The sequence below is a fragment of the Xyrauchen texanus genome, chromosome 37 (assembly GCF_025860055.1).
Source record: "Xyrauchen texanus isolate HMW12.3.18 chromosome 37, RBS_HiC_50CHRs, whole genome shotgun sequence".
NCBI classification, from domain to species: domain Eukaryota; kingdom Metazoa; phylum Chordata; class Actinopteri; order Cypriniformes; family Catostomidae; genus Xyrauchen; species Xyrauchen texanus.
Genome location: NC_068312.1, coordinates 11,985,779 through 12,000,561, shown reverse-complemented (window position 1 = coordinate 12,000,561; position 14,783 = coordinate 11,985,779). Strand labels below are relative to the sequence as shown.

The following is a 14,783-nucleotide window of genomic DNA, read 5'->3' as shown; positions in this document are numbered from 1 at the left end:
TGAACTAACCCTTTAACATTATGTTTCACCAACAATTGCCCATGTTTTTATTTGATTAATTCCCCTTCTCTGTAGTGACTGTTTTAAAAAAATGTCTTCAATATAACTGTTGTATAATGTTAAAGAATTATTTTCTGTACATCTCCTAAGAAATAGCAAAAATTATTATCTTTACACCTGCTGCGTAGCTCTGATCAAACCAGTTTCCACAATTGAATTAATAGTTTATTCAGAATTTCACATTTGCGGAAAACCTGCAGCAGTTTCCAATGCGTGTTTGTGCATCTCAGAGTGGCAGAAGCTGACAGAGGGGTTTAATGACAATTCCCAGTACCACTCCTCTTCCCAGTCCTGAGGGCTTATCCAGCACTTTCAGTCTGAGAGCTAAATCTCTCAGCCGTCCTTCCTGTTCCCCAAACTCTGTGAAGAAGAAATCTTCATTGAACACAGGGTTACGGCAGTTTCTGATGATGGCACTGTGTTGGCGCTGCATCTTTCCTGGGGTAAGGCTTAAGGTTAAGCTGCAGGTCAGAGGTCGAAAGTCACCAAGATCTCTCAAGCCTTCCACCGAGATCACACGTATGCGAACTGTAGTTGAGCACCCGGCGGTACTGGATCGAAAAGCTGAGATTCGTACACAGCCTCTCTGTGGGAGAGGAAGAACATGCTCCTGATGGAAGCGCTCCTGGCAGTGCAGCATGTCCAATGGGAACTGGATGGGAGGGGCGAGTTTTGTGCAGCGGGAAGCCTGAACAACTTTGGCATGGTGAGGGACTCTCAGCGTGATGGACTTTTTGTCCAGAGGAGAGTGAACTTTTTTAGTCTCGTCTATGGAGGTGTGGAGAACATCTAGTTGAAGTGGATCTCCAGAGAACGAATGTCGCATTGAACATTCTCCAGTGAAATTCTCTCTTCTGATTTGTTGAGGTGATAAATGAGTGGTGGAGTCAGCAGAGGGCATGCCACTCTCAATGATGGTCATACTCAGCACTGCTCTGCAGGGCAGTTTTGGTGCTTTGATGGTGAGCCGTTCAAGGGTATAACTTGTAAGTGCTGAATGGAAGAGGGACTCTTTACGACGTGTGTTTGGACTCTCAAATAGTCCAGACTCATAGCACTTCAGTGAATATGGGATTGGTTTTAGCCTGTTCAAAGCCACTGTAGATTGGGTAAAACTTGATCTCGATTGCTGAACAGAAGCAGATCTCGACAATGTTGTTTTTCCAGAGCTGTGTAATTTTCTTTCTTCATTCAGACACTGTGAAATCTTTTCTGTTTCTGCCGGAAGGCAACACTTGGTGAGCTTGGGAGGTAGAAAAAAGTCAGGAATTTTATCAGGTGTTAGGACGTTGTAGTGCAGTTTTTTGAAGATGCTTGTCTTGGCAGAAATCTCTTGTTTGTTTTTGCTGACAAGCTGACTGAGCTGCATTGGAAGATTTCCAGCACTCTCCTGCACTTTCTGAATGATCCACATTCTGACTGATGATGCCTATCAACTCTGAAAACAAACCGCCTACAAACAAACAAACAAACAAACAAATAAACAAACCCAAACAGAAAACTGACATATGCAATTTCATATACAATATTACAGTTCATAAATATATAGTAATCCTTTATGTACAGATTTCAAATCCCACTATTTGAAATATATTGTATATTCTAAAGTATATGTGCAAACTTGAAGTGGAGTACCTGTTCTTTCACTCATATAATTATATACAGTATGTATCATGATGCATACACTCATTCTTTTTCATATTTACGTAAACAAAATTCTATCAAGTTGAATCAAGTAGTCTAATTAAATTAAATAAACACAATGTTTTAAGTTTTATTCATTTAATTTTGTTAAATATTACACAATTCAATTTGACAGAATTTTGTAATGAAATTGAAATGCATAAATCATAAAAAAAGGCTAAAATATTTTTTTTGAGCGAGGAATTCATAGAAATGTATGTCACCTATGTGTGTGTACATAAGAAATATATGTTACATACAGTATACGTACAAGCCATTTTTTAAATCAATGTTGCATACATTTACAAGTATTTGACATGTTTCATATCAGTGAAAACATACATGCACATACACTAAAAAAAAAGTATTTTAGCCTTAAAATCAAAGTAATAAAACGTAATCATTCAAGTTTCATTCATTTAATTTAGTTAAAGAATACCTAATTCAATTTGATGGAAATTTGTTTTGAAACTGAAATGTGTTAAATGCATAAAAATAGTCTGAATATTTTTTTACTGAAATTCTATGTGTTTTACATGTATTTCCATATATCAGATATCTTTATGTCAATAAATAAATAAGTAAATATTAAGTTAAAATCCTAAATAAAATGGCTTCCATTTTTCAAAATTAAAATAAGATTATGCATGTAAAATCCTGCCATAAAGTTTTTTCACTAGCATAATATATTCTAATATACTCATGTAAACAAGCATTTTTCTCAAATCTCATGCATGTTGTTATGACATACTGTACAATGTGCATTTAAAGCCAAATATACCATCTATTTGATTACATTGTTTTAAGTTGTTGTATTTTTTTGGAAACAGATTAATGTGAGCTTTCACATCCTTATTTTGAGAAAAATATGAAATATGATTAATTGTTTTTGTCCTTACCTGTTTTGGATGATCTTTGTAGTGGAGATGTTCACGACTGTGAGGTACTGTGTTATATGTAGTCTGTGTTGAGATTTAAATGTTCGGTTCGGTCTGTCCGTCTTTGCTTTTAACACAAAGTGGCCAATCACAAGACATTTTCTGCCCTATAGGCCACCTCTGTGTAGCCTGATGAGAATAGTTTCTTTTTTATCTCAAATAAAAAATGATTTCAGACAAGCTCCCTCCTACCCCAGAACTGTTATCAAAGACAGTGAAACTGTTCTCAGATCAGCTAGACATATTCTCACTTAAAGGTCAATGATGACCTCAGTAGTGCTGCTTCAAAGAGAGACCTTTCCTCAGAAAATGGTGAGGCTGTGTTCTCCAGCTTAGCCTTGATGTAGTGAGGTCAGAAGTCATGCTGCCCTGCTGATCTAGAATCCTGATTTAAAAGTTGATGTCAGGATTTGAGTGGGCGATGTTATTTACAAAATATGCACAGCTTCTTCTCTGGTTTTGTCTTTCACTGTGTATGAACTGTATACTAAAAAAAACTTCAGTTTACTAAATTAAGATAAACAAAAGCAACAACTTCAATGGTATTATTTTCTATTCTTTAAATGTGTACATTTAAGTTCACTTAATCCATTTGAGTTGGGACTACGTGAATACTTTTTGTGGTGTTAATGTAGCATTGATAAAACTGGGCAGGGGCATGGGACTGCATGGATAGAGAGAACACGTTTTGAAATTAAGTGTTATATTATGCAGTTTTGAGCAAGATGAGAATTGGACATTTTTAATTTTGAATGTTCTATTATACTGGCATTTAAAAATGTCTCGGGTTACATGTGTAACCCTTGTTCCCTGAAAAAGGCGGAACGAGATGTTGCGCTGCTAAGCGCTACGGGGAACAATCTTGCATTGTGAGCAGCTGTGAATTTGTGTGAAACACGTCAATGAACACTGACCTGAATTTATAGCCTCGGCTGGTGAAGATCATTAGATGCACCTGTGGCCAGGCTATAAAACAGAGGCGTCACCAGCGTGTCGACAGATACCTTTTTCTGAAGAGCAGTCCTGGGACGTCCCAGTGCGGCAAAGCAGCGCAACATCTCGTTCCGCCTTTTTCAGGGAACAAGGGTTACACATGTAACCCGAGACGTTCCCTTTACAAAAGGCTTCACTACGATGTTGCGCTGCTAAGCGCTACGGGGAACGCAATACCCACGCCGCCACACTTGGGGCTGTCCGGACCCCTACGGTTGTGCAGTGTACTCACAAAAACGCGAGAGGTCTCAGACATGAGCTTGAGATGTCGACTCAAGGGCATAAGAGCCCGGAGTAGCATAAACATCTAAACCATTCAATTTTGATGAATGTGTGCGGCGAGGACCAGCCTGCCGCATCACAAACTTGTTCAGGCATGAGCTGAGATGTCGACTCAAGGACATAAGAGTCCAGAGTAGCAAAGCATCTAACCCATAAAGTTCGATGAATGTGTGCGAAGAGAACCCTATCGCAACACAAACTTGTCATAAAAACTGATGAATGTGAGCGGAGAGGACCAGCCTGCCGCATCACAAACTTGTTCAGGCATGAGCTGAGATGTCGACTCAAGGGCATAGGAGCCCGGAGTAGCATGAACATCCAAAATATAAAATCTGATGAATGTGTGCGGAGAGGACCAGCCTGCCGCGTCACAAACTTGTTCAGGCATGAGCCTGTCATAAAAACTGAAGAATGTGCGCGGAGAGGACCAGCCTGCCGCGTCACAAACTTGTTCAGGCATGAGTTTGGGATGTTGACTCAAGGACGTAAGAATCCGGAGTAGCAGAAACATCTAACCCATGAAGATTGATGAACGTGTGCGGAAAGGACCAGCCTGCCGCATCACGAATGTGTTCAGGCACGAGCCTGCCATAAAAAACTGAAGAATGTGCGTGGAGAGGACCAGCCTGCCGCGTCACAAACCCGTTCAGGCATGAGCTTGGGATGTTGACTCAAGGACGTAAGAGCCCGGAGTAGCATGAACATCCAAACTATAAAATCCGATGAATGTGTGCGGAGAGGACCAGCCTGCTGCATCACAAACCTGCTGCAGAGGGACCCCTCTAGCCAAGGCTTTAGAGGCGGCGACCCCTCTGGTGGAGTGAGCCCTGACACCTACTGGCGAAGCTTGACCGCGCGCCTCATAGGCCAGGGCAATAGCATCCCTCACCCAATGTGACATAGTCTGCTTGGTAGCAGCTGCCCCCCTGTTGCGGCCCCCAAAGCAGACAAACAATTGCCCAGACTTACGCCACTGGCTAGTGCGGTGGACATAAGTTTGAAGGGCACGGACTGGGCAGAGTCCGTGAAGACTTTCCTGCTCCGGTGTTAAAAATGGCGGGGAGCAGAAGGCTTCCAGAGTGACAGGGTGTAGTGTCGAAAAAAGCACCTTAGGAAGGTAGTCAGGATGAGGATGCAGGATAGCTTTGGCCATACCTGGGGCAAACTCTAAACAGGCCGGCAAAACAGACAGAGCCTGTAGATCCCCGATTCTCTTAAGAGAAGTAATCACCACAAGAAAAACCAGCTTGAGAGTCAGAAGTCTATCAGACGCTGACTCTAGAGGTTCAAAGGGGGTTTCGGCCAGACCCTCCAGGACTATTGCTAAGTCCCATGAGGGAGTTCTGGTCCTAACAGGAGGCCTCAGTCACCTGGCTCCACGAATGAAGCGAGCGAGTAGAGGGTGCCTCCCCAAAGGCACGTCCATCAAGGCGTGGCAAGCCGAAATGGCGGCCACATAAACCCTGAGAGTAGCGGGGCATATGCCTGCTGACAGTTTTAACTGCAGAAAGTCCAGAACTGAAACAATTTGGCAGTTAACTGGATCTGCACCATGTAAACTGCACCACCTTTCGAAGACACCCCATTTATTGGTGTAGATTCTTCTGGTGGAGGGAGCCCTAGCACTAAGAATGGTCTCGATAACTTCAGGCGACAGCCCTGTGTTCCTCAGTTGGTACCCTTCAGGGGCCAAACATGAAGTTTCCACAATTCGGGCCGGGGATGAAATATCGTCCCCTGTGCCTGAGACAGAAGGTCCCTCCTGTCCGGAATCGCCCAAGGCGAGCCGTCGAGGAGAGATATAATTTCTGAGAACCAAATCCTGTTCGGCCAGTGAGGCACTATCAGTAAGAGGCAAGACCCTTGCTGGCTGAACTCTGGCTAAGACTCCGGGAGCAGAGAAACCGGGGAAAAGCATACAGACACATTCTGGGCCATGTATGCGCCATCGCGTCCAGACCCAGGGGGGCTGGGTGACTCAGAGAGAAGTAGAGGGGACATTGCGCAGTCTCTTGAGAGGCAAAGAGGTCCACTTCTGCTCTGTAAAATCTCCCCCAAATTTGTTGTACTACCTCGGGGTGGAGTTTCCACTCGCCCCTCGGTATGTTTTGTCTGGACAGCAAATCTGCTCCCACATTTAGGCGTCCAGGGATGTAAATTGCCCTGAGTGACAGGAGCTTGCCCTGGGCCCAAAGGAGAATCTGACGTGCCAGCAAATTCAGGTGGCGAGAGCGTTGACCTCCTTGACGGTTTATGTAGGAGACTGCTGCTGTGTTGTCCACCAGCACAAGGACATGGCAGCCTCTCAGATGTCGGAGGAAGTATTTCAGGGCCAGAAATACCGCCATCAGCTCGAGGCAGTTGATGTGCCAATCGAGCTGATGACCCTCCCATTCCCCTTGGGCTGGACGACCACTTAAGATCGCACCCCAACCCGTCAGGGAGGCGTCTGTCGTTAGCATCCTGCGACGACATGACGCACCGAGAGTGGGACCCAAGGTAAGGAACCGGGGTCTGAGCCACATAGAAAGGGAACGAGCGCTCGGGCGTAACCCTTATTTGCCTTAGGGGACTGGCCCTTGGATGAAATCCCTGGCTTTTAGCCACAGCTGAAACGGTCTCATATGGAGAAGGCCCAAAGGAATCACCGTGGACGCAGATGCCATGAGACCTAGTATTCGTTGATACTGATGAACAGTGCAACTTTGACCTAGCCTGAGATTGCTCAGGGAGTTCTGGATGGAGCTGACACGAGCGGGAGACAACTGTGCCCGCATCGTGAATGAGTTCCATATAATCCCTAGATAGGTAATTTCTTGGGTTGGAGCAAGAACGCTCTTCTGGATGTTGAGTCTCAGACCCAGAGAACCTAGATGAGCCAAGACGATATCCCTGTGCTGAACTGCCAGTTCTTGAGATTGTGCTAGTATCAGCCAGTCGTCTAAATAATTCAGAATGCGGATGCCCTGGAGTCGCAAAGGAGCCAGTGCTGCATCCATGCATTTCGTGAATGTGCGGGGTGATAGGGCTAGGCCGAATGGAAGAACCCGATACTGGAAGGCTTCGTCCCCGAAAGCGAACCTCAGGAACTTCCTGTGCTGTGGCAGAATTCCAATATGGAAATATGCGTCCATGAGATCGATCGTGACCAGCCAATCGAGATGTTGGATCTGAGACACGACCGACTTGACAGTTAGCATCTTGAACTTGAACACCCTGACCGAGCGGTTCAAGCCTCGAAGATCTAGAATCAGACGCAACCCCCCACCCTTCTTGGGAACCAGGAAGTATCTGCTGTAATAGCCTGACTCTTTCTCTGGAAGGGAACATGTTCTATGGCCCCTTTTGCCAAGAGATTTTGCAGTTCTTTCCACAGTAGACATGCCTGCTCCGGTCTTACGGTAGTGGGAACCACGCCGTTGAAACGCGGAGGGCAGCGAGCGAATTGAATTCTGTAGCCTCTTTCTACTGTCTTTAGAACCCACATAGAAATACCTGGCAGAAGTTTCCACGCTGCCAGGTTCTCTGAGATGGGTACTAATTTCAACACTTCCTGTTGAGGGGTGTTGAGTGTGCCGTGTCCTGGACTAAGGCAGGAAGCAACGGTACACCCAACTCTTTGTTGGAAGCCTCTATCACCCAAAACACCAAAGGCGGCGGGAGTGAAGAGGTTTCGTGAGGGTATCGGGAGGGCCAAAGTGGATGATACACGCGCCCCGTCCCAAAGGGAACTACCCTCACAAAGTTGGGTACAAGAACGTCAGGGCTTCTTTCTTTTAGAGATCACAGCCCTGAGGTCTCCTTGGGCGGCTGCTGAGGGCGACGAGCCTGTCCCCAGTCCCTACGAGGGGGAGCACGACTCGCCACGCTCTGTTTTTGAGCCTCTCTCCTAGCAGAGGCGGGGCGAGACTGGGTGGCCGACGGCACTGCCCCCTGAGTGCAGCGAGGAAGAAACTGCCCAAAGGCTTCCTCATGGCTTTTCGCCTCCTGGAATCTGGAGATAACCGTATTCATGGCGTCTCCGAAGAGACCAGAAGGCGAAACCGGGGCATCGATTAAGAAAACTCTGTCCCTATCTCGGATGCCTGACAGGTTAAGCCATAAATGCCTCTCCGTACTGACTAAAGCGGACATAGACCGGCCAATGGAACGGGCTGACTGCTTGGTCGTGCGGAGAGACAAATCCGTAGCTCGACGAAGCTCTGAAAAGGCCTCTTCGTCGAGAGTTTCACCCGCACTCAGATCTTTTAGCAGGTCAGCCTGGTACGCCTGTAACACAGCCATGGTGTGCAGCGCAGCGCAGCACCAGCCTGACCTGCCGCTTGATAAGCCCTCCCCACTAGCATGGAGGTAGTCATGCATGGCTTAGAGTGGAGAGCAGGTTTTTTCAAGGACGATGCAGAACCCGGCGAGAGATAACCCGCAAGTGTCTCTTCGACCGGCGGCATCCTCGAATACCCTCGCGCCTCAGCACCCACGATAGTCGAATATAACGACGTCGAGGGCACGTGAACGTGCAAGGTATAAGGGTTCCTCCACGAACGAGCAAGCTCATCGTGGAGGTCATCAAAGAAGGGAAGGGACTGATGAGGTGTTCCCTTCCCTTGGCCATCAGACAGAAATCTATCCTCTAATTTGGAGCGTTTGGGGGTTTCTTGGTCACGTGGCCAGTCTAATTGAAGTCTGGCCACAGCACGAGTCACCACATCGAGTAACTCCTCAGAGGATTTTGCATCATGTTTTGAGTGCTCTGATGTGGGTAACTCGAAATCTATAGACCCAAGGGAATCGAGGTCCCCCTCCTGAACTGAAGAGGCGCGAGGCGCTTCAAGAACACGAGAAGGACCAGCCGGATCTGGGGAGAGAGCGAGCGAAAGGGACGCACCCGTCTCTCGCTCCTCAGCCAGATCCATACGAGAGCCCCACGAATGAAGTGCGGGTGCTGGCTCTCGGAAGTAAGCGAGGCGAGCGCGAAGCATCCCGACCGAAAAGAAGGTCACAACGCGTGCACCCGCCAACGCGAGAGCTGCGTGCTCTTCCCCCAAACAAACAAAGCAAAACTCATGCGTGTCCTTGTCTGTCATGAGACGTTGACAAGGAAACATGCATCGTTTGCTCTGTTTCTCCGTCATTCTCTCTTTTTTCTTTTTTTTTATATATAAATATATATACTCTTTCAGAGCAGAGAGAGAAAGAAAGATCTGCGCACTGCCTAACAATTTCTAACTCCTAACAAAGAGGGAAGAAAGTTTTCTAGCAGGTTGTGAGACACACAGCATAGTATGCTCTGAATGAAAAATATCTGTCGACACGCTGGTGACGCCTCTATTTTATAGCCTGGCCACAGGTGCATCTAATGATCTTCACCAGCCGAGGCTATAAATTCAGGTCAATGTTCATTGACGTGTTTCACACAAATTCACAGCTGCTCACAATGCAAGATTGTTCCCCGTAGCACTTAGCAGCGCAACATCGTAGTGAAGCCTTTTGTAAAGGGAACAGTGTCTGTTATGTTGAAGGTTTGTGGGTTACCAATTACCGATGTGGTGAAGATTGGCGCTTGTGTTTAGGTTGAGTCTGGACTTTCACTTACAAGTGCTGTTCACTGTAACTCTATAAGCAGTTGCTATTAAACTGACAAAGCAACAGTTTAACTGTTCTTATATGTGCTTACCTACTAATGAAATTAATGTTAAATAAATTTAGTTAGACCAACATAAGAAAATCAATTGGACAAAACCTTATTAAGTTGAGTTTGACAAAAGAAGTTGACCTAATCCAACTAAATTATGTTGGCACAATGAAACTGACCTAATCTGAATGAAAGTTACATTTCTTGTAAAAACTTTCTTAAATTCAATGGAAGTTTTATATTTAAAATGTTTTGTTTATAGTCATTAGGAGAATAATAATATTTGGTTTTAATATATTTTTTCATACGAATTTACAGACAGATGTTCAGCTGATGAGCACGTGCATTATTTCAGTTCAAGAGAAAGTGGTTAATAAACACAATTCTGAAACTGGTTATGAATTTTGAAAACTACAGTCAAAAGACATCAAATAAGTTTGAGAGTTTGTTTTTAATTATTGTTGTGGCAAAAAATGATCAACCAACCATTATCACTGCGTAAGAGACACTCTGACTCAAACAGTCCTTTAAAATTTTTTATTCTTGCAAGAAGGACCCGGTCATTACACAGGAGTTAATCTGTGCCGTGAGTGGGACCCAGAGGTGAAGGCTGACTTGTATTTTATACTCTTTTATCCCAAGGTTTCTCAACAAAAGCAGATCCTCCCCCTCTGCATCCCTCAGACACAGAGGCATTCCCCTGTAATGACTATTACTGATCAATGAGTATCAAAATTTCTACAACATTATCTTTCTGTCAATTACATTGAGAGGTAATATTGGGATGTTAGCAGAAGACATCGTGTTTAAAAGGCATTATTGTTGTTTTCAATCAACGTTTTATGTGACATTCAAGGGCTAACAAATATACAGGCCTGCAGCACCACCTGCTGGAGTCTTTTGTGTCATTTCTTACACTTTTTATTTATTTATTTTAAGATTTACGCATTTCAATTTCATAACAACATTTCATCAAATATTGATTAAAATAAAATACATGTTTTAAGTTTTGTGAATTTAAATTTTTGAAACATTGCACTATTAAATTTGATGGAATTGTATTATGAAATTAAAATGCGTAAATCTTAAAAATAGGCTACAGTATTTTTTTGATGGGGAGAGGTAAAGTCAGTCTACCTAGTTATCATCAGGCTCTAAATGAAGCATGTAAGAATTTAGTTGATCACTAGGGGGCGCTGTTATTCTAAAGACTGCTCGGTAGTCTAGGTATAATGAAGCACTCGGTAACTTGTGTCATCTTGGAGTTACACTGACGCTTAGCGTCTTGACACGCAGCAGTATTTAAAATCACGATTTTTCGGTTTCAGAGAAAATTGTAGAAATGTAGGAGTCCCCATTTTAATGTGAGTGGCCAAGACTTCATACAAATATTGCAAAATTACAATTCATGTCTTTATGTGTTAAACATTTTTAATGAGGAAAAATTTAGAGTGAACCTTTAAATGGTCGTTCATTAGTGGCACTGAAATCTCTAATTGGTGATGTACAATTGAGATGAATAATATTTCTCCTATTTTAACCCTTCAAGTGTCTCAAAGTCATTATAAAATTGTGCATTACAGTTCAGACCGCTGCTGAAGCGGACGTTGTCAGTTATGTGTAACTTTCCTCAGCGCTGGTCAGGATTGACCCACCACAGTCATTTGTGATTGTCATTCCGTGTTTTTTTTCTTTTCTTTTTTTGAACTATATATTGCCTTGACGGATATACATTTCTATTAAAGATAGATTGTTATTAAAAAAATAACTTCTAAACATATGTTAGTGTACAAAAGTCACTAATGAAACTAAAACCGTCTTGAAATTTCAGTGCAACCCAATGGCAAATTGGTGTCTCTGAGCCGACATGCGCCCCCTAGTGGAGTAATATGGTCAGTCTATGGAGTAGTTACTTCTCACGTTTTGATACGCGTCAGAGTCTTTACGTCACTCGTGCTCTGCGGATCTTCGGTCCTACATACCTCTTGTGACAGCCTCATTGGCGAGGATGAGACGCCTTCAGTCTGAGACCGAAGCAGCTCAAAAAAGCGTCAAGTGAGTATTTATAGAGACAAGCATGTGCTGACGAACGCAGCATCTCTGCGTCATTTGATCAGTGTAACAGCTGATCCACCGGCTTTTCTGCTTCAGTCCTCTAGCTGAAAAGCTGTAGCTTGCAGTGATTATGTGGATACGGCGTTAAAAGTAATTCAGGATTATTAACAGCGTTATAACATGCTATGGCAGGTTTAATTGGAAATACAACAGTGTACATTTTAGGTAAATAGACATTGAGTTCTCTTCAGTGTTCTTCTCTTCAGTTTTCTTCTATTCTCTTCTCTTCTTTTTCAGTTAAATTCAAATGAGCTTTATTGGCATGACTTGTGCAGTATTGCCAATGCATTGGCCATTACATGAGCAATGAACAAAATAATGATTATATAGTACATGTATGTTCAAAGTGTGTCCTCCATATGTTGAATGGCCAATTCTTCCTGTTGTGGTCTATGTCTGTATTCCAATTGTTCCAAAAGTTACTGGTATTTATTAACTCCTCCATTGCTTGAAATAGTTGTTCTTCGTTTTTTGCTCTGAGAGTTTGTTTGTACACTTTAAAAGCTTCATGATATTGATGGCGGAGACCTTGATTGTCAGGATCTCTGTGTTTTTGATTTCGTACTGTTGTTCTAATACTTTTTCAACTCACTGTCAAACCATTTTTTGTTGGTGTTTTTTGGTTTCCTTTTTGATTATTTTTTCAAATTGCAGTGGAATATATTTGTAATGTCACTTATTGCCAGATTTATGCCTACTTTATTTTGTGGATATGTGTTAATTATACATTTTTTCAATAATAATTTTAGAGTTTGACTTTCTATTGCAATTTGATCATGTTTTTTTTTTTTGCTGTTTTTGTCCACTTATATGATTGCTGCAGCTTTAGTAAATGAGAGGGCTGGCTGCATGATTCAATGGTTTGAGTTCATTTTAGATATTGTGTAATTTTACAGTGGTCTGACAGATGTGTTTGAGGACTGATTGTGAATGTTCTGAAATGCACTGGGTCAATGTCAGTAATGAAATAGTCTACAGTACTGTTACCCAGACAATAATTTAAGGTATAACAGCCAAAAGAGTCTCCCCGTATGCGACCATTCTCTATATACAGGCCCAGCGATTGACAGAGCTCTAGTAGGATTTTCCCACTTTTGTTTGTGAATTTATCATAATTATTTCTGAGGTGGTATGAGGGCAGAGGGTGGCTTGTGTTTGTAATATATCTGTCTTCCTGTGTATTGACAAAGTCTGGTTCATTTCCAGTTCTGGCATTTAAATCGACACACATTAACACATTTCTTTTTGTCTTGAAATGGCAGATCTCATCTTGCAGGATGGAAAAGGTTTCTTCATTGTAATAGGGAGATTCAGCCAGTGGTAAATATGTAGCACACAAGAATATGTGACGGTCTGTGGAGACAATATCTTTTTGGATTTTTAACCAAATGTAAAATTTTCAGATTTTTATAGATTTGATTGAGTCTATGAGTTCTGTTCTGTACCATATCAGCATTCTCCCTTAGTCTCTGCCCTGAGTCACCCCTCTTAATTTGATTGATGGTTGAACGATTTCTTTAAATCCAATTGGGCAGCCAGTGGACAAATCTCTGACATTCCATGTTTCTTGCAGTATTATAATGTCAGAATTTTGAATTTCTTTTTTGAAGTCTGAATGTAGGCTCTTAACACCAAAAATGGAGGACCTCAGTCCTTGAATAATCCAACATATGATTTTTAAGGAATATGAGCCCATTAATTAATTGCTTTTGTTATTTCAAAAACAAGACACACATCAGTATGTTGTTGAATTAACAGATCAAGATTACAGCGACTTTTCTCTTCTTCTGCAAGCCAGTGCAGTCTACGACCCTGAGCGCTTCGACAGCCCTCTAAAAGAGTAAATACATTGATGTTGAACCTTGAGCGTCTTTTTCAAGATGTCCTTCTGTCTTTGTGTCATTCCTGGATGCGGTCGTTATCTCTCCGCTTCTGACGGCCACAGGCGCTGCCTCTCGTGTTTGTGCAGAGATCACACAGAGGCAGCGTTTGTGGACGGCTCATGTTCTCACTGCGACGCTGCGGTCGCGGCTCTCCTTCTTCCGGGAGAAAGCCACTCTAGCCGCCCCCCACTGTGGCAGGCGCGGCCGGTGCTGGGGGGTGATTTTGGGAATTTAACAGCCGCGGTTTTGACGGGTAAATCCTCATGGACCACCCATTCCCCAGCACGCTCGTTTGCCCCCATCCGGTTCCGAGATGAGACCGGTTCCTTTCTTCGCAGAAGTTCATGATGAGCTGACGAAGTTGTGGAGGGCACCTTTCACTGCCCGAAACCAACTCCCTCGCTCGTCCGGTCTCACTACCCTTGACGGCGGGGCAGCCCATGGGTACACCTTTGCCTTCAAAACGGCGCCACCTGGCGGGATCGACCATCACTCCCCTCCAAGGCCTGTAGGTTGATGTCATCTCTGGCAACCAAGGCCTACAGTGCTGCTGGACAGGCCTCCTCTGCCCTGTACACTACGGCCCTCCTGCAAGTCCACCAGGCCAAAGCGCTAAGAGATCTGCACTTGGGTAGTCCTGGTGCTCAGCGACCGACCGGGCTGGACTGGTAATCTGGCATACCGGGTATTTTCCCGGTGAGCCGACGCACCTTGGGGCCGATCAGGGGAGGACTGACCATCGGGAGAACCGAGGGGTCCGATGGGTCGGCCGCGAAACGGACCGAATGGACCGGCCGCGAAACGTGCCAAATGCGCCGCGATAAGCTAAAATGATCAGCCGCGTTATGCAGAACTGATCACAATATGCCACTGCGATATGCAGAAAAGGACAGCGCATTCCGTCTGCACGCCGAGGACATCCCCCTGCGGAGGTGAAACCCCAGGCCCAGCTCTCAGCCCCAGCGTATAGCTCCCCGCAGGAAGTGGACACCCCCATCTCACGGACCACCTCCCGGACCCAGAAGGCTCCCAAGTGCTCCAGAGACGGTCAACCCAGGGAGAGAGACATCTGCCACGGAGCTGGTATCCAGACCACTCAATTCCCCAGTTGAGGGCCGGTAGATAACCTTTTGTTTCGTTTCCTTTGCTTGCCGCACCCCCAACGGGCTGCGGTACCCATGTTGTCGCAAAGGAAGC

At 44.3% G+C, this 14,783-nt stretch overlaps 2 protein-coding genes across 4 annotated transcripts in view; one reads left to right on the top strand and one right to left on the bottom strand.

Annotated features, from left to right (window-relative positions):
- Positions 1-281: 281 nt before the first annotated feature.
- On the bottom strand, positions 282-2,669 carry LOC127630850 (C2 calcium-dependent domain-containing protein 4C). The gene is made up of 2 exons (XM_052108675.1): positions 2,643-2,669; positions 282-1,513 (listed from the first exon to the last, which is right to left on the bottom strand). Exon 2 carries the CDS (start codon positions 1,472-1,474, stop codon positions 287-289), a length of 1,188 nt encoding a protein of 395 aa, XP_051964635.1. The 5' UTR covers positions 1,475-1,513; positions 2,643-2,669; the 3' UTR covers positions 282-286.
- An 8,881-nt stretch (positions 2,670-11,550) lies between these two features.
- The window catches only part of LOC127630848 (glycerol-3-phosphate acyltransferase 4-like), a 29,935-nt gene continuing 26,702 nt past the window's right edge, over positions 11,551-14,783 (top strand). For 2 of the 3 annotated variants that reach the window (XM_052108674.1, XM_052108672.1), the window contains exon 1: positions 11,757-11,868. The gene's annotated coding sequence lies outside the window, so the exon portion shown is untranslated. Of the gene's footprint in view, positions 11,644-11,756; positions 11,869-14,783 lie in introns of those variants that run through there. The other variant, XM_052108673.1, reaches the window with a different exon arrangement.